We start from the raw sequence: 23,719 nt of genomic DNA on the forward strand, positions 1-23,719 counted from the left end.
TGTGCTAGCAGCACAGTGGGTTTTGAAAGATAAAGAAAGATTTGGAAAGATTTAGCTAGATATAGATAGCTTTGCCCTTGTTTGTGAATAATCTGTAGGATCTGTGCTGATCTTCTTTATCAAATACAATATTGTGAAATATTGCAAAACACTGAAGGCAGTTAACAGTGTACTGGTTAATTAGCAATGCCAAGAATAGTAAAAAATCTTTGGACCTGCTGGTGCGGTCCTTGATAGTATTTCTATTTTCCTGTCTTTTTTGTTTCATGATCAGCCCTGATAAATTTTCCTCGAATGTTTTAAAAATAAAGAAGCCTGTATTATCATCTAGATTGCTCACTTCCAATCTTAAATATTACTTAATTTTGTTAATAACTTTGTTGGAACTTTAAGATCTTCCAGGTATTTCAATTAAACATTTCAATTAAACCTGGCTAGGCAAACAAAATCTTAAACTGCATTTTTCAGATGTTTCACAGGATGCTTTCCTCTCTCTCTCCTCTTATTCTGAAAAACAGGCTTGACATAGGCACCTCTTGAAAAACAGCAGAGGCTTGAGCTGAGATTGTATCACCTTGGAATTTTAAAATCTCAGGAGGAATTCGAACTTGAGGTGTTACCTTTTCAAACATGTAGTACTGCCAGGCAGTACAGTGGGGGAGGTGGAATTCCAGTGCAAGAGGCCAGAACTGGCTGAATTTCAGCTTCCAAACTCTTTTAATGTAGTATTTAAACTCTTACTGCACAATTCTGCTTAAATGCAGACTTTGCTATCTTGTCTTAAGTCCAAAGCTGGACTTAAGTCCCCAGAATGTCCCCAGAATCCGAAAAATTGTATCAAAATTGTATCCAATTCTTCTGTTCTTCTGGCTTCAATATTTCTGAATACTTTACATATTCTCGTCCAAACTCCAAACTTTTCAAAGTGAGTGCAGTGTTTATTCGTTGTTACTTGTTTGAAAAGACGGAATGAATTAATTGGGAAGTCGTGTGTAGTGGTGTGCAAAATACATAACTAATAGTTTTGATTCTTAGCAAAGCTTTTGAATTCAGCATGCATTGAGAACTTTCTTTCATTGATTGTGCTAATTCCTAAGCCTTTTTACGATAAAGGTTATGCTACTTTCATTTTCTGGGAAAAAAAGGAGGGAGTGCTAAGAACTGGAACTCAGACACTTTCAGAATATAAATACAGCCTGCTTTGCTCATGAATTAACTAATTCATTGCTCCATGGTTCACTTGAACCAGGAATCTGAGAAAGGTTGACTCACAAAGGCTTTTATGTGCTACTTGAAAGGAAGAATGGGGTCAGACACTTTTTTGGACTAAGCCTTGATGACACAGGAGAAATTTAAAGTCAAAAGAAACTAACAGAATTATGCAGGGAAACATATTTTCTTGCTGCCAGGAAAGAAACAGGCAAGTTTTGTTCTGCCTCTTTGGAATTTTTGCCAGCAATCAGCAGTAGACTCCCATTTGAGAAAGGCAGGCAGGGGAGCAGCTTTTATTAATCTCTTTTGCTACCTCCCCCTTCACTGTCTCCTGTAACTTACATTCATAACTTGATCCAATTTAATTCTGAAGGGAAACTCTGTTTTTGAGAAGGAAAGTTGCAGCTAAAAATGCTCTTAAGTTAAACTGTTGCTCTAGTTATTACCCATAATAACAGCTCTATATTTTGCCTTGATCACTTGGCAAATACGGCGTGTTTTCCATGTTTCCATAGTTGTTGCCCAGCAACTAATTCCCCTATTAGTAGTGGGTTTAATTGCCTTCACCCAGCTGTGTTCTCCATCTCCTTTCAGGTTTGTTCCACCAGCCCTCCCCGTTCTCTCTCTGTCAAAGGGGCAAGTAACAGAGAATGGAGATATTGTTAACATAAGGTTATTTTTGTATCCTTAACTTCATTTATCCTCCAGAAGAGTAGTCCCAGGTGAAATGTTTTATAAGAACTTGCTTTCAGAGACAGGGGTGATTATTATAGGAAAAATTATGCCTAATATGTATTTATTACATATGTTTTTAACCTGTTGTTTCCTGTATAGCTTATTCCTGCCAGATAAGTGAACTGACCTGTAACAGCAATATGGCTGGAGTATGCAGAGAACTTTACAGAAATCCTTTGACCAAGAAAATGACACACTTTTAACTGTATTACAAAAATTTTCATCATAAATCCAGCTTCACAGTCCAAATATTTGTCTGTTCAGAGGCTTCATTTTCTCTTAATGACATTTTTTAATTGCAAAAAATATATTTGAACTGGATATACCCAGAGACCCAACTCCAGCTCTGCAACATATAATGGCTTGTTTTGTTTTCTTTTCTTTCAAGTCTTTGATTTGAAGACGAGTGACCCAGACCTCTACTAATTTTGCTTCAAGAATGCTTCCAGGAGAAAGACAGCAAATAAAGTCAGTTGTTTGTATCTTCCTTCAGGTTCAGAGAATTTCCTTTACACAGCTGGCTGAATGCTAAAGTGTTTACTACTGAGGCAGATCAAAAACTCACTTCCATTACTAAAGAAGCATTAATTCTCTCTAGATCTGAGAGAAGCTGTCAGAAGATTTTTCAATCACAACCTAGATTTATAATTTGATGATATGTAGTTCATAACAAGTCTGAACCTGTAGAACCTGGAATGTTTACATAATTTAGTTCTATTTAATTTGCATTTATTTGTAATCTTTGTGTAGTTGTGCAACTCTATTAAAAGGATACATATTCTAATCTTGTTTACACTGTCTGTATAGTAGTTTAAGCTTTACGGATTTAATTTATGGTAGAAAAGAGAGGAAAATCAGGTTCGAAGTGTATGAGATATAGACATGTAAGACCTGCATGTGTCATCAATAGTGTCTGCCTTGTTAGCAGGCTTAAAGCAGACATACATAGGTTTTGTTTCCTTCTCAAGACCAGTACCTCTGTGTCAAGGGATCATCAGCTAATCACACCAATTCTGCTTTAAATTTGCCAACAAAACTTTTCTACTTTATCCACAGTTAAAATATTAGAGCTTGATCATTTCCAGATAGGAAACAGCTGCACTCCCAAGTGCTAACCCTTGTGGGGTGGCAGGGTATGACCACACAGCACAGTGCATCTTGCAGACTTTCCAAGCCTCATGTTGTTTGTGTGTCTCTGTGATAGCATAAAAATACACAAACCTACCTGTGCATTTTCATGTTTGCTACTACCAGTGAGGATGCACTGCTACAAGTGAAAAGGAAGGAAACTTTAGTTCTCATTTAATATGGGCTTTATAATGAGTCTGCATTTACTTTGGGACAGAACCTGACCCAAGGACCAGCTCTTTTCTGTTTCCCAAGTGGGTACCTATATTAACACAGAATGCAGTGAGATATTGCTAAGTACCACTTTCAGCTTGACAGGGGAGCTTTGTGCAAAACATCCATTTCAAATGTTCTGATATTGATGCTCTGAAACTGATGCTCTGAAATTCCACAGCACGTATTTTAACATATTTGAAGAACCAAATTATCTTGCTTTATTCTTCTCAAACTCTAGCCAACACCAGTAATCAGCACCAGCACCAGTAATCAGCACCAGAACTGTGTAATAGGGTTTTGTTTCAAAACTCTGATGTTTTTTGCTTTTCATTTGGTCTCTATTTGAGGCCAAGTGAACTTTTCCTTTTTGTGCCTTTCTAGGAGCTGTGGTGTTGCTTGATGTACTTCCTCATGTGCAGCAGCAGGTGAAAAGTACTTGAGAGACAGAGAAAGGATTTCTGAAGAAGCGGATGTGACATCAGAAAAAGGGAAGTTTGGAAATTGTAGCTTTTCAGCACATTAAGACACTCTGTCGTGCCTTAATGCAATGCTGGACCCTAATTTTACCTGATTTATGCTACGCCTGTTACTATTCCCTCTTGTAATCAACATGCTTTCAGAAACAGTAGTGTACATGCAATTATTGCCTATTACTAAATTTTGATTATGAAATTTACCATTTTGATTTGGTGGTGTCATCACCTGCTTTTTAATGTGTAAATGGCTCTGAAAGCAGTGAGACATAGAAGAAATGGGCCTCGATTTATTAGTGCCTGTGAAAATTTGTAAAAAAGTGTATCTAGCTGATTCAGCTTGAACTATTTTATTTTTTGCTTTTCTATGAAGAGGAATAGAAGCAGGTAATGAAGTCATAGCAATTTTTTTATATGTGTTGTATTTGTGACAGTTATTTATTTGTGATGTGATTTTATTCCTTCCTTATTTTTACTTCTGTTTACTACTAGTAGTCCTTGTTCTCTTTTCTTAAAAAGGCAGTTTTTAAAAGACAAAAAAGGACAGCTCCCTGTGAATAAAGTCTTGATTTATATGGGTATTTCCAGACATAAAAATAAACTGATGTTATTCAAAGGCATGAACTCCCAGGAATATATCCAGAAGTGACATTGTCCACATGTGTGATCAGTATTATTTAGCTGAAGACTGCCAAGACCAAACTAGTCATTCTCCTTTTAGTAGCACTGTGAATACACAGCTAAGAGCTTGCCCTCCCTTGCTTGAATTCTGATTTGATAAAGACAATGCTTTTAGTGACATGGTTCATGTCATTATATTTGTCCCACTGCTTTTGGTCCTACACTCTTCTCCAGACTTCCTGACTTGTGCTCAATTAACAATGTTATTAACACAGGGCCTTCAAAACCTGGAAGCTGAGCTCATGACTGACTAGGTCTGTACCTGCAGTACAAGGGATACAGGGAAAGCAACCATTTTTCAGAAGTTCTTTTGCTAAGAATTCTTGATTTTGAGAGAAATTTTGTTTTTAAATCACTGAGCTAAGTCTATTAATTTATAAGAGCTTGAAAATCTTTATGCAATATTACTTGTAAAACTTAAACCATTGATTCAGCCAGTATTATAGCATACAGTGTTGAAGAACAAACTTCAAAAAAGACACACAAAAAAAAAAAGACACACAAAAAAAAACCAAACAAAAAAACCCCCAACACCCAAACAAAACAAAACAAAAACAAACAAACAAACAAACAAACCCAAAAAAACCCCACACCCAAACCAAACCAAAAAACAAACAAACAAACAAAAACCAAAACAAAGCACCACCAAAACAACAACAACAACAAACCACAACCAAACAAAAAAACCAAAGGAGAACAGCTAATACCATCACTGGGAATTGTAACTAAGGAATATGACCCCCTTATTAAAAAAAATCATTAAACTGAGAAATATGCAAGTAATTTCAGAATATATCCCACTCAAATAATTAATTCTTATGTATTTTTAATAATATATGAAAACAGCAGGGGCACTTTTTTGCAATTATAGCAAACCTTTAGAGGAAGCAAGATTTATCTTAGAATGAGCATCATGTTTTCCCTTGTTGAACACTTGATCTCGTGGATTTTCTAGGACTCCTAAGGCATGACATACAAACTGAATAAGCCATGAAGGGAGCATCATGTGTGCACATGGAAAGATGGATCTGACCCAGCTGTTGCTGACTGCCCTTTCTCAGCATTCCTACTGCTGTGGCATACTGTAGGACTGCATAACATGGGTAAATTTTCTTAGCTACAAATCTGCACTGCATTTAATGTTTTTCTTTTCTTTTTTTACTTGATTGGATTTTTTTGGTAAAGAATTCCTATCTTATAATATCCACTAGCACTCTCCTCACCCTTAATTTACAGTTAAAATGTTAGGGCTCAGTCATGTCAGTACAAGTTTCCTTGCTTCCCTGAGTAAAATGGCACAAACTTAAATTCAATGGAAATAGCTATTAGGAAATAGCTTCAGCCAATACTGCAGTTATAAGGTGTTAGTTTTTATTACTTCTGATAAATCTAAATGTTATCTAGGGTCATTTCCTTCCTGAGTGACATTTGTAGTTCCAGTCTTGGCATGCTGATAAAATTGAAAACAAAAGTTTTCATCACTCTAACAGAAATTGTGTATTTGTAGGAAGACATAGCCAGTTGACCCATGTGATCAAAGTAGGCTGAAGCCCAAGGAATTTGTGATCACCTGAGATAAAATTCTAAAACAGTATGGCAAAACAATGAGATTGTGTCTCACTACACAGCAAGACAAATAGACCAATAGGAAATGTTTCATCTTAGTAAGATAGAGAAATCGTATTTACTTAATGTAATGCTGATTGGGATTCATAACTCCAGTGAGACACTTCTGGGTGTGTACTGTTGTAATAAATACTCACATTCCACTGAGGAGATTAAAGCTCTTGGCACTAATAAGGAAAGTGATCAAGGTAGCATTTATTGCCTAATGATGTGTGTTTGCTTCTGCATCTGTTCAGAGGTACTACTGTGCCCTTCAGTAGAACTGCAGCAGACACTCCAGAGATAAGTATGGGTGGGTCCATGGAGCGAGTGTATCCAGCCTTGCTTCATGACTCACACAAGGGCATGTCGCAAACTGAAGTATAGGACTGAAGAACATTTTTTTTTCCAGTGAACAAATAGTAAAGTACTCCAGACAGACTAAGGCTTGTCAAATCCAAGTACCCCAGCTTCCCTCACCTTGGGGGACAGGATGAGAAGTAAGAGTGAGTTTCAGAGCCTCAAAAAGACTATGCAACTGATGGGGACAGTTGCTTGATAAAATGCAACTAAGTCTCACCCTCAACACAGGCCTCTATGTAAACTGTACAGTCTAGCCCAAAATGCCTGGCTGCAGTTTGCTAACTTAGGTTCCTTTTAGATTTTATTTCCTGGTGATTTGTTTATCATGCAGCTCTCTCAGCATGTATTTGTCTCTCTTTCTTCAGAGTTATGTGTTTTGTTGCTTGCTTTGGCATTGATCTCCAAAGCCAGTGGTATCATTTTCTCTCTCGTTATTTATTTTTTCTTGTATGCATTGCAATTGCTATAGCTGGTCATTTGTGTGCCCTTCCTCAGAATGATTTTTCCACTGAGATGAGGGTGGGAGTAGGAGATACAGCCATATTGTGACTTTAAAAGCCTTTCTTTTAATTGGTTTTCTTATACATAATCTACAGTATTGGTAACTCAGATTAACAACAGCAGATACTATTTAGTTACCTTCCTCGTGGTATGTAAACATAAGCAGTCACGCCTGCTTACACACCAAATAAAATCAAGTAGCAAGTAAAAAAATGTAGTTTCTATGTATCTCACCTCTCCTTGGAGAACTTGAGAGAGCCTGATAAAGACAGAAAAAGAGTTAAAGAGAAAACTAATGAATTCAATGACTGCTGAAGCACTGGAATTACGACTAACACAGGTAAAAAGGAGTTAATAGGAACTTGTCCTGAAATAGGCTTTCTGGCAGCAATTCAAAACTTGACTAGACTAATTGTAACAAGAAAGGACTTAATGTAATCTGCTGTTGATTTGATTCCTAATGTTGCCTTTGTCTGCAGCACATTAATTACCTTTCAGCTTCACATAGCCTAATTGTGATCATAGCCACTTAAGTTTACTAATGGTAACACTTTAAAGGCACATACTGGAAGTCTAACAAATGAGATTTTGTTACAGTGCCACTTTTCCCTTGATTTGTATCATTTTAATCCTATGTATACTTTCCCTAAAAGCATTGACAAAAGGCAGCAGTAAGTATACTTGCTATGACTATAAGCTCATGATGAATATGCTGTTATACAATGTTACTATACTGGGATGATTATCAAAGGAAAGTTGGAACACAGAGCTGTGTGAATTTGAGACTATTGCAGATACCGTATCATCTAATCTTTCATAAAGTGCTTAATTATTTGAGGAATATTTAGTTTGGATTTGGGTTGGTTTTGTTTTTGGGTTTTTTTTCTCACTATAGGACTCTTCTAAAATGTGACTAATAGTTACTTAATTACTTTGAGAATCAGCCTAAGAGTACTGATAGTCACCTTGTACTCATTGGTTCTTGTACTCAAATTTGGTTTTAACCTGAATTGCCTTTTTTAAGCTTGTCCTTGTTCTGTCTCTGTGCACATGGCACAGAGATCATAGTTTGGGAGTTTGCATGTGTTACTTTTAAACTAGGTGAGCTCTCTGAGGTTTTGCTGTCAGCTGGGATCTCTGATCTCCTGGTCAAACTGTTAGCTCCTTTTAGCACTTGTGGAACTTCAGGCTTCTTGTCTTTAATGTGGTTGATAACTTGCACAAAGCCACTAATAATTCTCTGTTGGAAATAACTCTTCTCATACATCACAGAGTTACATGTATCTCATCCAGACTGGAACAGTCTGAGAGCCTTAGAGTCTGCTTGCTATTCTGGGATTAGTGAATATCCTAGGGCTTTTTCATCCTATGGTTTGTTTCCAATAAGGCCCTCTTTTATGCCAAAAGACTGGGCATTTGGTGGGGCAGGATTAATTAAATGTCTGTTGGTGGTTTTGTTTGTTTGTTTATTTTTACAGTGGGTTTTTTTACATTTTTTCTGTCTACTGTAAAACCTTACAAAAGATTAAAGTAGGACTTAATGACTAGTACTTGTCAATTTACCATCTTATGTAGGCATAGTGAAACTATAGTGAAAACCAATAGATTTGCTAAAACTGTTAAAAAGAGGTAAGGTATATTAGATTGTTTTGTCATAACTTTTTTTTTACCTTGCTTACTATACATTACCTGAACCTGGAACAACATTTCTGGAGTTAAAGGCCAGTGTTTCTGACAAGGTAACAACAACATACAGAATGTATAAAACTCTTTGACTCTTTTCAATCTGATTTGAGTATCTTCAATTGCTGTTGAAATACAGTGGTTACTTTGAATGAAAAATGAAGAATGAATATGTGTTTCAAATGAAGTGGATCAGGATGGATGTGAGTAACAATACTGGGTGTACCACAGTCATGAGGATAAGAGAATATTCACATGGTTTGTCTTCATACTTTTAACTTTAAGTATTGAGATTAGGACTTTCACCTCAGCCCCTTTTCAGTCAGTGGAGATAGAACACACCTGTGCTCTGCGCTCCAGAGCAGCCCAACTTAATTTTAATCATTAAACAGGAAGATGAAAGAAGCCTCATAATTTAGGGTTAAGTTGAATGCGAACTAATCTAAATACACCCATCTGTTCAATCCACTGGTTGGTGCTGTAATATTGACTTTGTAATATAAGGCAGGGCAGACCAGGAGTGAGTTATGATTGCTATTCTTCGTGTGCAAATCCACAAACTTGGCTAGATGTGTAAGGCATACAGGAACAAGTGTGATAAAAATTCAGAAGTTTGGTCTGAAGTTTTCAGTGTCAAAATTCAAATACATCTGTCTTTATGAAATAGCTGAATTGTAGCTACAGCCAAGAAGGAACTTATTTAGGTAAGATAGAAAAAGATGCTATCACTATATTGCTAGAGTTGCATTTGTCTTAGAGAAGAGTTTATTCTTTCTCTCTTTGGTATTCTGTGGAATGTCCATAGAAATTACTTGAAGAGCAGACAGAACATAACATGAAAGCATTTGAAACTAAAACAGACTAGATCTTTAGTCTTAGAATCTGCAGTTTGCAATCTGCCATCACTGTGAAAATTACATAACTTCAGAAATGAGGGAAAGAGAAAAACTGCACAAAGTTTCAGGAAGTTTGCATGGAAAACAGCTCTTGCTTTGCTTCTGATGACGTGACACAGTGAGCGTGGTCCTATTGCAGGGAAATTGGTTTAACTCGGAAGTTCTTCATTTCAGGCAGTGAGGAACACATGCTGGGAGATTTCTTTACTAATGCTGTCAGCAGATTATAGTTACTGCTATGAAAATACTGAGATTGTTTTTCAAGCATCTTTGGTAGACTTGCTGCAAGATGCACTCTGCTGTAAGGGCACTTGTACTCTACTGTAAGTGGTGAATAACTGGTATGCTTCATTGTCTAATGATAAGGAGAGACACAGAAGACAAAGTCACTGATTCCTCAGTCTTTGAATATACTAAGAAAGAGGGATAGTACTAAAAAGTGAAGTGAAAAAGAAATGGGGCCATGGATATGACTACGTGTGCTATGTGGACCGGGGTTAAGCATGGCAGGTCACACGCAGCCACTGTCTAATGAGCACAGTGGGCTTGGAGTAGAGGAAACAAAACCAGGGGATTTAGCAACTTCACAAAAATCTCCTCAGCTACTGAACCTGTGACCCTGCAGCTTACACTGGACAATGTTATTTTAGTCACCTAATGTGGCAAAGAGAGAAAGCTGTTCAAATATTTAAATTAAAAATGTCAAGATATCTTTTTTGAAACTCTGCTGATACGAGGAGGAGGAGGCTTGTTGAGAGAGGTTAGTATGCCCGTAATACTGACCAATTTTTCCTCTAATTAAAAAATCTGAGGCCTTAGAAGTTATTTTCTAAACAAATAAACATACCAACTTTATGATCTTTCCATTTGAAAGTAGTAATATTGCTGAAGGAATATGCTGATCCTCAGATTTCTTTGTTTAGAATTAGAAAATAGATTCTTAGGTGAAGTGTAAATGGTGAAACTGCAAACATTATACAAAGGCAGTGATGTCCTGCCTGTGAGCACTGAGAGTGCTTCCTCTGGGGTTAACTTTCCAAGACCAAGCTGAAGAGAATAATTGGCTTTCCTGTAGTGGTCACTCCTGAAAATGATGTCATAGGGATGGCCAGATCATTGAAGTCACATCTCCAACCAGAGGAAGTGTCAGTTTGACACATGGCTTTCTAAATGCGGAAGATTGCACAATTTTTCAGAAATTACAAACATGTCTTCATTTAAATACTTTCTTGCAGTATGCTGTCACGTACAAGCAAAGCATGCAAAGATTTTTCAAGATTTTGTAATTTTAATTTTTTTTTGATTTACCCAATTTCAAAACATCACCAGAGTCAAAAATAACATAAAATCTAAATTCACAGATGGTTATTTCCCCATATCATTATCATCTTGATCCTCAGATGAAATAAATTCATGGTAGTTCCATTATATTCTGCACTTATACAACTTCACATGAGTTGAAAATTTAATTCAATATTTTAAATTTAAAATGTCTCTAGAATTTTAAAATGGGTCTGTAGTTGTGTAGTCCTCTCAAGTTCTTATTATTAAAACATTGGCCATTATTTCTCTTTAGACCTTCCAGCTGTCTCCAACACTTGTAATTACTTCTGCTAATACATAAGGTATCATATATTAACATAATGCATAATATAAACATATAAGGAAAAACAGTAAAAAATGTTTAAATCAAAACACTGAGAGTTTTACTAAAAGAGATGAGTCTATTTACCTATGAGTGAACAGATGGGTATTAAATGGAGACGTTAAAAACTAATTATGTTAAGTACTTGTCACCTTCCACTACTTATTCTATAAATGTTCTAGCTTAAGGGATGTGTGATGTACAAACACTGTGTACAGAGTATTTTATTTAGTTTGGGTCAAAGCCCAGTCTGACATGACATACAAATTCTGTGCAGAAAGATTTTATGATATTTTCTTTAGTGGATGGTTTGGGCAGAAATCAATCCAAACTGGGTCAGTAAAAAGCCAATGCCAGCCAAGCTTGGTTTTGGTTTTTCTGTAATTTTTGTTGAGGCTATCATCTCTCTGTGAAGCTTAGAAAGGCTCTTTTGGGCTGCAAGAATTCCCTTGGCCCAGGCACTCAGAGCTTTTAGGAACTAGAACAGAATGCTGTAAACAAAAGAGCTCTAAACCCAATTGCCCCTGTTCTGTTTTCCATCCCTGGATCTTTGACTGGGATGAGCAGCTGTTGACATGTGGCACATGAGGACAGGAGGCCTCTGAAAGGGAGCAGGAGAGCCCAGTAAGGGGTTTTGAGAAGGCACAAGAGGGATCCCAGGGCCTGCACAGTGCCTCCTGTTCTGCTGGAGTTGTATGACCCCTCTCTGAGCTGGTTACACTGTACGTTGCATGCAGAGCCATTTTTAATGTCATCCCAAGCTTTAATGCTGCTGGAAGAGTCTCTTGCTTCCCTTGGTGTCTCACATGCTGTTAGTGGTGGAAGGAGACAGAGGAGGAAATGCAGCAGAGCTGAGCCAGACATGGGGCACCAAGGAGTGAAGTGCGAGAGGGGCCAGATGAGGGGGGAGGGTAAGACAACGCACTGGTCAGGAGGATGGTCCTGTACTGAGGTCTGGAGAGGAGGAAGAGGATGAGGAAAATGCAAGGAAGCAGCAGGTAGAGGTGGGAATCCCTATTCAGTCACACGACCACAGCCACCTCCACAGTTACACAGTTCACTGTGTGTCTAAGGCAACATCTGAACCTCCTTCTCCTGGAGAAGCTCTGTCAACCTTTGTCATCCCTCTGACAACCCCTAGCATGTCCCAAAGACCCCATTTACTACACCAAGACTGTTCAGACTTGGCTAGCTCCTCACCAATTCATTCTTGGAATCTTCTGCCACTGCAAAGCTGAATGTTGCTTTTCACCCCTGAGGCCACAAGAGTAATTTTGACCTAGTTTTATTCCAAAGTTTTGAACTTTCTCAATATGCTGTATTTCTTTAGTTTCTATAAAATCACTGCTACAAGTACACCAAGAAGCAAGGTTAGAGTTAACTCACACATCTCTAGCTGTTTGCTGGCTTTGTCTTGCTGGAAAGAACCTTGCTGAATCATTGTCATCTGCAAGGGCATTCTTGTTGTACAGAGTAAATAGTTTCATAGGAGATGCCTTCATTTGCAGATGTTAGACTCTGATCAATCCTACAGTGAAACTGCAGCTCCAGAATGACTTCAGCCAAGTTAATTTAGTTTTGCCACAGCCCTATCTACTTATATGTTTTGACATAAACATCTGGTGTAAGATTTTGACAGATAAACTGCCAGAAAATTAATAGTATAAAATAGTCGTTTTCTACTAGCTTAGCTCTTAGAGTTGACTCCCCATAGATCAGAGCATGGTACCACCATACACGTAAAACATTTCAGTGCTGCACTAGAGGCACAAATAATGCTGGTGATTACAAGAGAAATAACTGTAGTCCTTCCTTCCAGCTGAAGAAAAAAAGGAAAAAGAACAAAGCATTATGTTTTGTAATACTTTCAGTCTCTTTCCTGGCTAGACAGATGAACTGATTTGAGTCATGGAATCAGAAAAATTATGATCTCTCCCTATTGTTTTACTTTCTCTAATTACTCAATTATCCCAATTGTTTTTAGTCACTATCCAATGTCACTTTTAGAAACAATAAGCAATAAATGGAGAGTTTAACTGTTTCTTTTTAGTGTAATAACAAAAATAATAAGTATAATAACAGAAAAAAATTAATAGAAAATTATGCCTTCCTTTGATAATAACTTTAATTGATAATAACTTAGTTCTAGCTGTTTACTTATTGATGTGAAGAACAACAAACCACTGCTGCTAACCTAACAGAAACTGCCTGCAGAAAAAGTGACTCTTAAGTCACAGACATACTTATGATGCCAGATAGTGCTTGAAAATTAAAGCTAGATAAACTAAAAATCAGTAATAAGATGCAATTTTTAAACAGCCATTGCAAAACAGAACATTAAATATTACTATGGGATTTGTAACACTTAAGATTATTCACAATGGCAAAATATCTTAATGAGGCAGATGCTATTACTCAGATACTTCCTTAAGCTGCAAGTTTAAAACCTCTAGGACTGGTCCACGCTGCTTGCTTCACAGAAACAGCTTTAGTGACATCTCTCATGTCAGCTAATCTCAGATAAATGAAAAAAAATCTGATCATGAATCTTTGCATCTTCTCTATGCACATAATGAAACTTGTGTTGTTTGGGCAAAGGTGCCATGTACAAATAACAAGGCTTCGCTGTTTATGGGCAAATCACTCAAAATGTTATAGAGAGGCAGATTGTAAAAACAACTTATGTGGTTGCAAGCTTCATGACACATACTGGGATCTTGGAAATGTAATTTAGTAGTTAGTCTATTTTAATCAGGAAGACTAAGTGTGAAAGGCTTAGTCCTGAGCTAATAAGGCTCAACAAGTTAGTGACTTAGAGCTGTAATGCCCTATGGCATCCCAGCTGTCTCCTGTGGTAAAGCCCATAAAGCTATAGGCTTTATCAGTACCTCTTTGTCCTCATAGTTTCACTCTTCTCTAAATGAGGGTCATTTGTTCAATCTCGGGCAATCTGAACCTCACCAACCAAGAGGAAGGACAAGTCATTGGAAATCTTTTCTTTGCACCATCCTTAAGTAGAGCTTAAGGCCTGATAATGCTTTTCTGCCTTCCTTCTGCTCGTTTTCCCCCTACACATTGGGAAATGTCCCAGTGCATATTTCTGTGCCTGCTCATAGGTGGGTAGAGTTTATTCCTTTTGCATAACTGCTTCTGTGGAACACTCCTTGACCTCTGATGGGTTTAGTTTACAGATGAGCTCACATAATTTCATTTTTCAAGGGATTATACAGTCTAGCTGCATTTGAAGTTGTTTGCTGTATCATGTTCCTGTGCTGATGACTGATGTATGTATTAACACAGTAAATGGCACTTCTCTTGGCATGATCAAGTTTCTTGTCCTTGGCCACATTAAATCTTTGTGTAACTCCACTGCTGAAAATCTCTGGAGGGAATGTATCACAATATGTCCTGTTCACAATGAATAAGATCTTCCAATGACTTAATTTCTGCTGAAAATATTTATTGTGGCTTTAATTGTTATTGTGCTAGTACATCTCTCCTAGGGTCAAGGGTGCTTCATTAGAGTAAGCAGAAATATATGGAATTATTTTTTCCCTCCTATAGCCTGTGCAATGACAAGAAAAAAAAAAAGAACCAACTCCAACAAAACCCCCAAACTATCAATTTTTGTATTCCTGTGATCAAATTGGCTGTGCAAGGGCAACAAGGCTCAGAACTGACACAGTGTTAGGAGGAAACAAAATCTGGGTGTTAACAGTCCAGCTGATGAAGTCTGCTATTACTGATGACAAAGGCTTTTAAACTGAAGTTCAGTTTGCTTCTCCGTTCTTCAACAGTGATCAAGATCTAAAAAAAAGCCATAGTAAAGGAAACAAAGTTGCTTCACTGTAAAAATAAAATCAGATAAATACACACTGATTTCAAAATTTTTATAAAATGCATTTGCAATTTTCTGATTAAATAAACTAGTTCACATCTTGTGCTGTTAGAAAGAATATAAGGTGAAAACTTTCTTATCCTCAGATATGAATTCATGGAGAAGATTTTTGACACTGCTTTCCTGTAACACACTTCTTCAATGATCACTATGTAGAGATACTTCCTTTTCATCCTGCTGTGAGCTTGTCTTTTAGTGCCAGAATTTCTATTTATCATTTCCTTCTTTTATCATTGCATCACAAAATGAATGGCAAGAGGCTGACTGCACAAAAAAAGGTCTGGAATTTATTATTAATACTAAAAACAATTTCTTCATGTTTGTAAGTTTAGTAATACAATGGAATTATCTTGAATATTGTTATATATGCATCAGCTCAGATTTCCTGGGATACTGGTTCATTAAGGGAAGGACAAGATGGCTGTTCTTCAGGTGATTGAGAAATCCACTTTTACTCCTACAGTCTGTGGTCTTATCTTTTCAGTAATGTCCTCAGGGGTATAGAAAATAGGAAAGCACAATATTGAGCTGTGCTAGTCAGAAATGTGAGGAGTACCAGAGGCCCTTCCATGCCACATCTGCCTTTTCCTTTAAGATAGGTTGTACATCATTAGAATTGTATATCATTAGCTACACAAATAATAAAACAGAAAAATGTAAATCTGCAATAATAGAAAACACCATTCTGCTGTGTTTTGCTCCTGGACAGTCTGTATGTGCCCAACTATAGCTGGGCTTTTTGGTCACAGGACTACTCTAGAACTTCTCTGTAAAACCATTGTGGATATCTGGTCTGCAGAACCAACTGAACAGGTCTGCTCCTACCTCCCATTATTGAAGCTGCCTTCTACCCATCATGGCTCATACTGGAGCTGCTCCCTGCAGCAGCTGGATCCCCTTCTCACAGGAGTCTCCTGGTCCATACCGTGTCTCACTTTGTCTCCCTCTCGCTGCCCCAGGCTGTACCGCAGCAGCTTTTCCACTCTGAGCGTGCCCGGTTGCTGTCAGGATGAAGTGCTCCCCTTTCCCAGGCAAACAGGCAGCTGTTCCTCATCTGGTCACAGGACTTGTTTTACAGAATGCTCGATATGCCTCTCCTTAAGTGAACCCAGAATTCGGATGTTACTGCCCTGGAAGCACTTGTAGCTTTTTGGCATTGAATGTAGATCATAAGCATGGCCAGCAGATACCCCAGTGTTAAGGGGAAAAATCTGATTTTGCATGCACCTGTTTCTAGGCATGGCTGGAATGGGAATAATGGAGCCTTCTTTGCAAAAACATTATGGCATGAAGAGTGATCTGGGACCTATACAGCTGTCTTCCAAAATATGGCATTACTATAAACTAGCTTGGCAACACCCCTGAATAGAACAGTGAGGAGCAATGACTAACACCCCTGCCAAAAAAGAAAGGGACTGGAAATTAGTCAGCCTGAAAGGTTAGAAACTGCTGGCTTTTCTTATACAAGCTTCCATAAAATAACATTATATCAGAGGACTTATTGGGCAACTTGGATATTTCATTGTATCTGGGGAAATGAGCTAGCAGCTAAGAAGAAAAGCACATCTGAACAAACAGAGGACTGCACAGTTGGATCCTTTAACACAAGGGTTTGAACTGCAGCTTTAAGTTACATGCCTCTTCTGTGAAGTTCAGCTTTGATGCTGATGGGAAGTGGCTGATCAAAAGTAGAACTGGTATAGAGGATATAATTTGGATCAACAGCAAGGAAATAAATAAAGTCAGGAGATGTTAAGACTGACCCCACTGGGCCATTTAGGCTCCCTGGCATCCTCATCCTCAGTGACTTTCCATCTCAGATGCTATAATAACATTCTCATTATCTTGTTTACTGAAACAAATGGTACTCTTGATGAAGATATGATTTTCTTTTCTAATTTAGCATTTAAAATTTTAGGATTAAAATGCTTTAAAGCCAACAGTAGAGGACAAGGGGTGTCCTGGCAACATAAAAAGTGCTGGCAGTGAGAAAGTGCTGAACTGTTAAAACTGTCACAGATATGGGATTTTTTTTCACATTAAGGTGCTGTCACATGAAGGGTAATTTTCTGCTTTTCAAATTCCTTGTCAGGACTGTCTCATTTACCAGAGGGTGTGTCTGCTAGCTTTTTTATTGGAAATGATAGTTGTGTGCAACTACTATATTGGTGTTTGGTTTTTTTGATAAATGTTTGCTAGGCTTGTTCTTAACAAGAGCACTGAAGGCAACTGAAAAATAGGTATGAGGTCTTTGGACTGCAGCACTAAATCTGAAAGTATTTGAAGTACAAGTTTTTCTGGTAGTTGCAATCAAGCGATTCTAGAAGCAGCTCTGTATAGATTCCTATTAAGAGAGAAATGGAGTGGGTTTAAAAAGTGGGAGAAATCAAGGACTATTGGGGGAAGAGAGAGGTAGCTCATGAGTGCTTAGGAGTAGGGATGAAATTCTACTAAGAGGGGAAGTACTCAAAAAGGGAGAGAGTAAAGGAGAAGAAATACTGAATGGAATGGACAAGAGAGACTGGAGGGCAGAGGGAATGATCCTAGAACCCCGAGACTAGAGAGGAGAAGATGAACAGAGGTCCAGCTGCAAAGCCGTAATCAGCAAAAGGACAAGAGTATTCAGAGTGTAAATCTGAACATTTGTTAAGCGTTGAAGGGGATTTGTGAACTCTGGCATATTTGTGTGTTCCACATAAGCTATACCAAGTCCAAAAAACAAGGCCACCATTGTCCTGTGTCTCATGTTCCTATATATTCCTGTGGAGCTAGTGTCTCCTTCCTCCACAGTGTCCCATCTATACAGCTCTTTATGGCTGAGGCATCTTTTTACAGCTAGTGTGAAGGCACCATGCTGAGGTCTTGGTGTTCACTGGGATAATCAGGCATTTTGGAAAAAAAAGGTAGAAATTATATAGAGAGAGATGGTTTATGATCAGATGAACCTATGTATGTATGGTATAGGTAAAGATATTTTTAGCTATCCACCAGTTATTTACAATGAGATACTACCATGATCTTTCAATATTTCACACCATAGACTGAATGAAGCAGCTCTTCAGAAGAACTAAAAAATATACTTATAAAGAGTATAGTCAAAGTATCCTAAAACAACATGACTGGTATAGTATACATTAGGAGGTACAGGAGGGACTTTGTGAAAGTAGTTATTTTTACCTTCTGCATTGTATCCATAGTTACTATTACATACAGCTAAAATCTATAAGCCATGCATTTGTGCTTCTTCAAATGGGGGTCATTCCCCAGTTTGAAGGGTATTTTTACCTGGATTATGCAGACTCTGACTATAATATGAAGCAGAAAGTGGAATGAAGATTTCATAGAATCCCAGAATATGCTCATTTGGAAGAGACCCATTACAACCATCGAGTCCAACTCCTGGCCCTGTGCAGGACTCCCCAAGAGTCACACCCTGTGCCTGGGAGCATTGTCCAAATGCTTCTTGAACTCTGCCAGGCTGGTGCTGTGACCACTGCCCTGGGGAGCTGTTCCAGTGCCCAGACACCCTCTGGGGGAAGAACCTTTACCTAATATCCAACCTAAACCTCCCCTGACACAACTTCAAGCCAATGCCTGGGGTTCTGTCACTGGTCAAGAGAGTGAACAGAGGGCAGTGTCTGCCCCTCTGCTTCCCCTCATGAGGATCTTGAAGACTGCAATGCTGTCTCCTCTCAGTCTCCTCAGGGCTGAACCTATGACTCTGTTTATTCTCTAAAATCTTTATTATTCTCATTAAGTGAAAAGATAAAGGCTCAAGAATCTCTCATAAAAAAATAAATTAAGTCACGTCACTGGAGACTACTGATAACTGTTCTTTTAGTTTATATGTTTAAAACCCTCTGTCACTTAATCCCTGCAAGCCTTTTCCTCATCGTACATCTGCAGGTTGTGGATTACTTAACTTTTTTATTGTGTACAAATCATGCAAAACCATCTCAGTAAAATACTCTGAAGACCAAGCCAGGGCAATACCTTATAAGGCATTTCATAGCAGTTCCAACATGTGTCACAGAACACAGCTGTGTGCAGAGTGCTTCCCACTCATCATCATAGCATGTGAGTCAAATCTGCAATGTCATGGGAGAGGAGCTACTGCTTGATATGTGTATGAAATTAAAAGGGATTTGAGAGAAATTGTCCTCTAAAAATGGAGCTACTTTGTCACTGTGAAGATCAGTTAACTAGTTTCATCTGTAGCAAAACCAAAAACAATACAGAAAATTCAAACTGATGTTTAAACATTAGCAAAATATATTCGGATATTTTATTGTGCTGCCTGTAAAGGAAAATATTTTTTCTTAATTAAAAAAAGAAGGAAGGAAGAGATATCTGAATTTTTCTAAACCTGAAGGCTTCATTTAAACAAATTGAAACCAAATAATGTATCGTTCCATAATGACAAAGTTTGGTTTAGTCAAACAAAATTGAAATGTTGCTGGCTTGGATTTTCTGTTTTTAATTGCAGGCAAGCCATTAGTTAAACTTTTTAGTTTACAGGTAACCTTCCCTGTCCCGTCCCGTCCCCCGCCTCCCTCCGCCCACTGCATTATATGTATGGCAATCAAATAGGTCAAGTTTTTTAAAAGGCACAAATAACTTATGACCTTAGAGGTGCCTGTAACTGAGGTGCTTGATTCAGCCATTAGTGTGGGGTCAGCTGCACAATTCAGACTTCAGTTAGTACATCCCCAAAATATGTGAAGAATTTGGGACTGGAATTTAAGTTTCAGTCCCTTTCAAATTCACCATTTTTCAGAAAAGTGAGGGAGGAATCATGCACTGGAGGGTGAAAAGAATCGTTTGGAAATGGAAACCTCTGAAGTTAACATTAGTCTTTTTCCAATTATTTCTTCAATGAGCTTTAGACCTGACCACTTCATAGTCTTTTGACATTCTTCATGGCTTTCTGGTAAAAACACAATGTAACAGAAATGTGATATCATCGGCAACATGCTGAGAATAATGCAGTAAGCACAGAGTTACGAGAGACTCCTTTCTGCTGTTTTAAGAACCATTTCCAGCAGAAACCATGGGAATCTGATATAGAAACCAGAGTGCTTTCTGCAGAACTATAATTATTAACAGATTTCTGCCATAAAGAATACGTGTGGTGAGTTATAAAAGAAGACAGACTAGGCAAAGGCTGAAACTTTGACTAGAAATTGTTACCCTCTCCTTCCTACCATTGTCTCCCACACCAACCACTAAAAGCTAAATTCCTTTGTGGGAGCGCAGGGCAGAAAATCCAAGATTTTATTTTTTTTGGAAACTACTTGATATACTTGCATTTTTGTAAGTTTTAACAAATGCTGTTTGAACCAGCCATGTGTTCAAGTTGTTGCTAATTCCTTGAGGAAGATCTCCCTCTGAAAGTGGCTGATAAATGTTGCTGATTTAAAATGAAAAAATAAGTAGGATTTAGACTATTTATAGCTCTAATGAGTAAGCATATAGACAGCAATACTCATATGTGAGAGGAATCTCATGATGTGGGACCATCTGGGGCTCTGTGAGAGAGGCCAAAGGCAGTTTTTGTACACATCTGTAAGCCATCAGGTCATGCATATCCCTTCCAGAAAGAAGCGCTGCTTTCCTAAGAATTGCATGAGGCTTTGTTCCAGAAATGAACATTATGTTATTAGATTGCTATCCACATAGGATGTTTTGTCTATCTGGTAGCACAGAGTTTAGGGCTGGGGCTTACTTCTTTAGAAAAGGTTTAGAACCATGTGAATTTACATACGCTCTTAAAATAGAGCACAAATTAATATTAGAGGTATATTCCTTGCATTTATAGCATAAAGTCAATAGATGTTGCAGCTCTTGCTGTGTGTCTGTTAGAGATAACCTATTAGAGATCAATAGAGGCTAAAAAAATGATGATTTTGGTTTCATAACACCAGAGGAAGACATGGAATGTAAAATTTCTATTCCTTTCAATTCATTTGACTAGGTTTTTTATTGCTTTAGTTTTTTAGTTTTAGTTGGATCTGCTACATCTTACTTTGAAAGGCCAAGTGGAACAAATTATGTAAGAAATAATGTTGATTCCAACTGTGAATGGAGGCCTTATAAAAAAGCCATAATAGGAATGGTCAACAATTTTCTGTCAGATAAATTTTCACTACTAAACTGTGATGTATTTAAATGCGTAATTGGCAAAGAAAAAGAATGTATTTTAAAGGGCTCATGATGCCATGCATTACCTTGTTAGAAGCCTTGTCTGCTTCTTTTCAAACTCATTCCGCTTGCTGCTGTGGGGCCTTGGTTTTCAGAACTTCATATCTGGAGAATATCTGCAATCTGTTTCAGGACTGGAGATTGCTGAACTGCCAAGGATGTCTTACTGATTGTAGTTCCCAAGCGTGAACTTCCTCAGGTGTGGTTCTAAGGATATCCTGGTCCCTGGAACTCAACTTCTCAGCTGATCATGCTTTCATAGGGGTGAAAAACCACAGCTAACCCTGCACTCTAGTTTGCTCCATCATAAAAGCATCATGCACTCCCTGTTATTTCTTCTGGGTATTCTGTTTTTCTTTGGTTCTTTTAGGTGTACAACAGAAATGGCAGGAACATCTGTCAAGTGACAATGCTTAGCCCTCAGAACTAGGAGGGAAAGAAAGTTATCTTTCCACTTAATTTCTTTTTTCCTGCTCTTGAATTCTAGATGGTATAGATGGAGTTCAAATTCTACTTAGACAAAAAGTAAAGCTTGTTGGCAAAAGATACACCTTTATTTCACTCCTTTTCAACAGTTCCATTTAAACTGCTAGACAGGTTTTAGAGCAAAACACTTGAATTTTTATATTGTGAAACAGATTAGAATAAGCTGGAGTTTGTGTTTTAGCATCAGTATAATTCTGTGTCTCAAAGGGGAAGGAAAAAAGGGCAGAAATTAGTTTGCTTTCAGGCTCTTCCTTTGAAGGGTTGAAATGCATTACTTTATGGAATACGTTTTGCAATGAAAATGTTACAATCTTTGCCCTAAGCCCTCTGGAAACTCCAAGCAGCTCTATTAGATAGACAGCCATCTTAGGTGAAGTTAACATCTCCTGTATGCACATTTCTGTTGCACAGATATTTTACACAAACCTGTATTTCTTTCCTTCTTATCATATGAAATGGTGAAGATTTTATTACTCTAATCATCATCATCTGCAAGCAATATACTGAAGGAAAGGGGTGCCAGGGTTGCATTCCTTTGCTGTTTCTGGCCTGTGTGCACTATTCCAACCAAAATACTGTCAGAAAGCCCTGTTCTATTATATATGTATTCATTGGAATAAGTTTACAGTGTGCCACTGAACTCCACAGTCTATTCAAAACTGTTTAGTAATAAATTAAAATGCAATAGAATGCTAAGAAACACCAAAAATTAAGTAAATTTTACCTGTGGCAAAGAAAGTACAAGCATCTCTTGGAAGCTTTACATACAAGTTTTTCTCAGTGAGTTTATACTAACTGCATTACACACACATATAGTAAAGCAGGAATTAATTATGTCAGTCACCAATTAGCAGGCAAAATCTAACAGGAATAAGAACACCATTTAGAAGTACACACCTACAGAGTAAACTCCAGATTGCTCTATAATTGGCTTTGTGTCTTGCAAGTGCATCTATACAGGCCTTGTCTACACTGCAGTGTTACTCTCTGCTTTCGCATTGTGGGCAAATCACGTAATGGTTTCATGTTCATTGAAACCATCCCAAAAATTTCCTTTGTTGCTTAATAGAACAGGAGATTCCAGTGAAAATCTTACCTGACCTGAAGAGGGCTTATCTTAATTCTTGATGAAATGCAGTTTAATCTTCAGGCTTTACCTCATGTGTTTTGTCTATTCATGCCTGAGTCGCCATTTAGCCAAGTTGACGTAGAGACTCCTGGGCAGTTTGCACATTCTGCAAAAGCCCTGCTCTGCCCATGAAATTGTTAGAGACCATCAAGTTGTATCACCTGTCTGGAAATCAGTTTCTACAGAGACAGTAGGACTGTCTCTAAACAGGAGAATGAACCTGTCGGGGCCTAGAACATGCAGTGAGTATCTCGGAATTCTGGCATCCATGCTGTTTGCTGGTGTCGTTGTGGTTATATAATACCATGCCTTCCTGGACCCCTCTAGTGTTTCATCCATCCAGGATGTTGAGTAAACATTAGCTCTGGATGTTGCATTTACTACTAAAGACAAAAGGACAAACAGACCCTCTGATCATATTCCCAGAAGGACTCCAGTGTTTTGCTGGGCTGCCTTCCACACAGTCATTCAAACGGTGAAAAGCCCAAAGAACAGATTGTTTCTTTTTGGGTACTTTCAATTCCCTGTCCACTGTGTCAGGGATTTTCATCCCCAGGGAACCTCAGAATAAAGGAAGCAAATGAACCATCTGCTGAATAACATGTGCAAAACACAAGGTTTTCTGACCTTGGACAAAATCTGTCTGGATTCCAGAGAGTCTCACACAGTCACAGAGGGTTTGCAGGAATGGTCTGCTTCCAATGATATTTCCCCAGGACTTTGGTACTACACTGCACTCCAAGGCTTTTTATTGCTCCCTCAGGTTCTTTGGGCTACAGACATCTGCTGTCTCAGCACTGTTTTCAGCTGTGTACTGGATAATCAACAAGTGAGGAAGGTCAGAAGAACAGCATTTTTCCATTGAAT

General features: G+C 38.0%; 1 protein-coding gene across 2 annotated transcripts in view; it reads left to right on the forward strand.

Annotated features, from left to right (window-relative positions):
* The first annotated feature begins 5,042 nt into the window (after window positions 1-5,042).
* Window positions 5,043-23,719, forward strand: part of SLC44A3 (solute carrier family 44 member 3) — a 76,490-nt gene continuing 57,813 nt past the window's right edge. The window contains exon 1 of one of the 2 annotated variants that reach the window (XM_063407549.1): window positions 5,043-5,548. In XM_063407549.1, coding sequence (XP_063263619.1) covers window positions 5,545-5,548 — 4 coding nt within the window. In that variant the 5' untranslated portion in view covers window positions 5,043-5,544. The remainder of the gene's footprint in view (window positions 5,549-23,719) is intronic. The other variant, XM_063407550.1, reaches the window with a different exon arrangement.

Source organism: Prinia subflava, chromosome 10, assembly GCF_021018805.1.
Source record: "Prinia subflava isolate CZ2003 ecotype Zambia chromosome 10, Cam_Psub_1.2, whole genome shotgun sequence".
Taxonomy (NCBI): domain Eukaryota; kingdom Metazoa; phylum Chordata; class Aves; order Passeriformes; family Cisticolidae; genus Prinia; species Prinia subflava.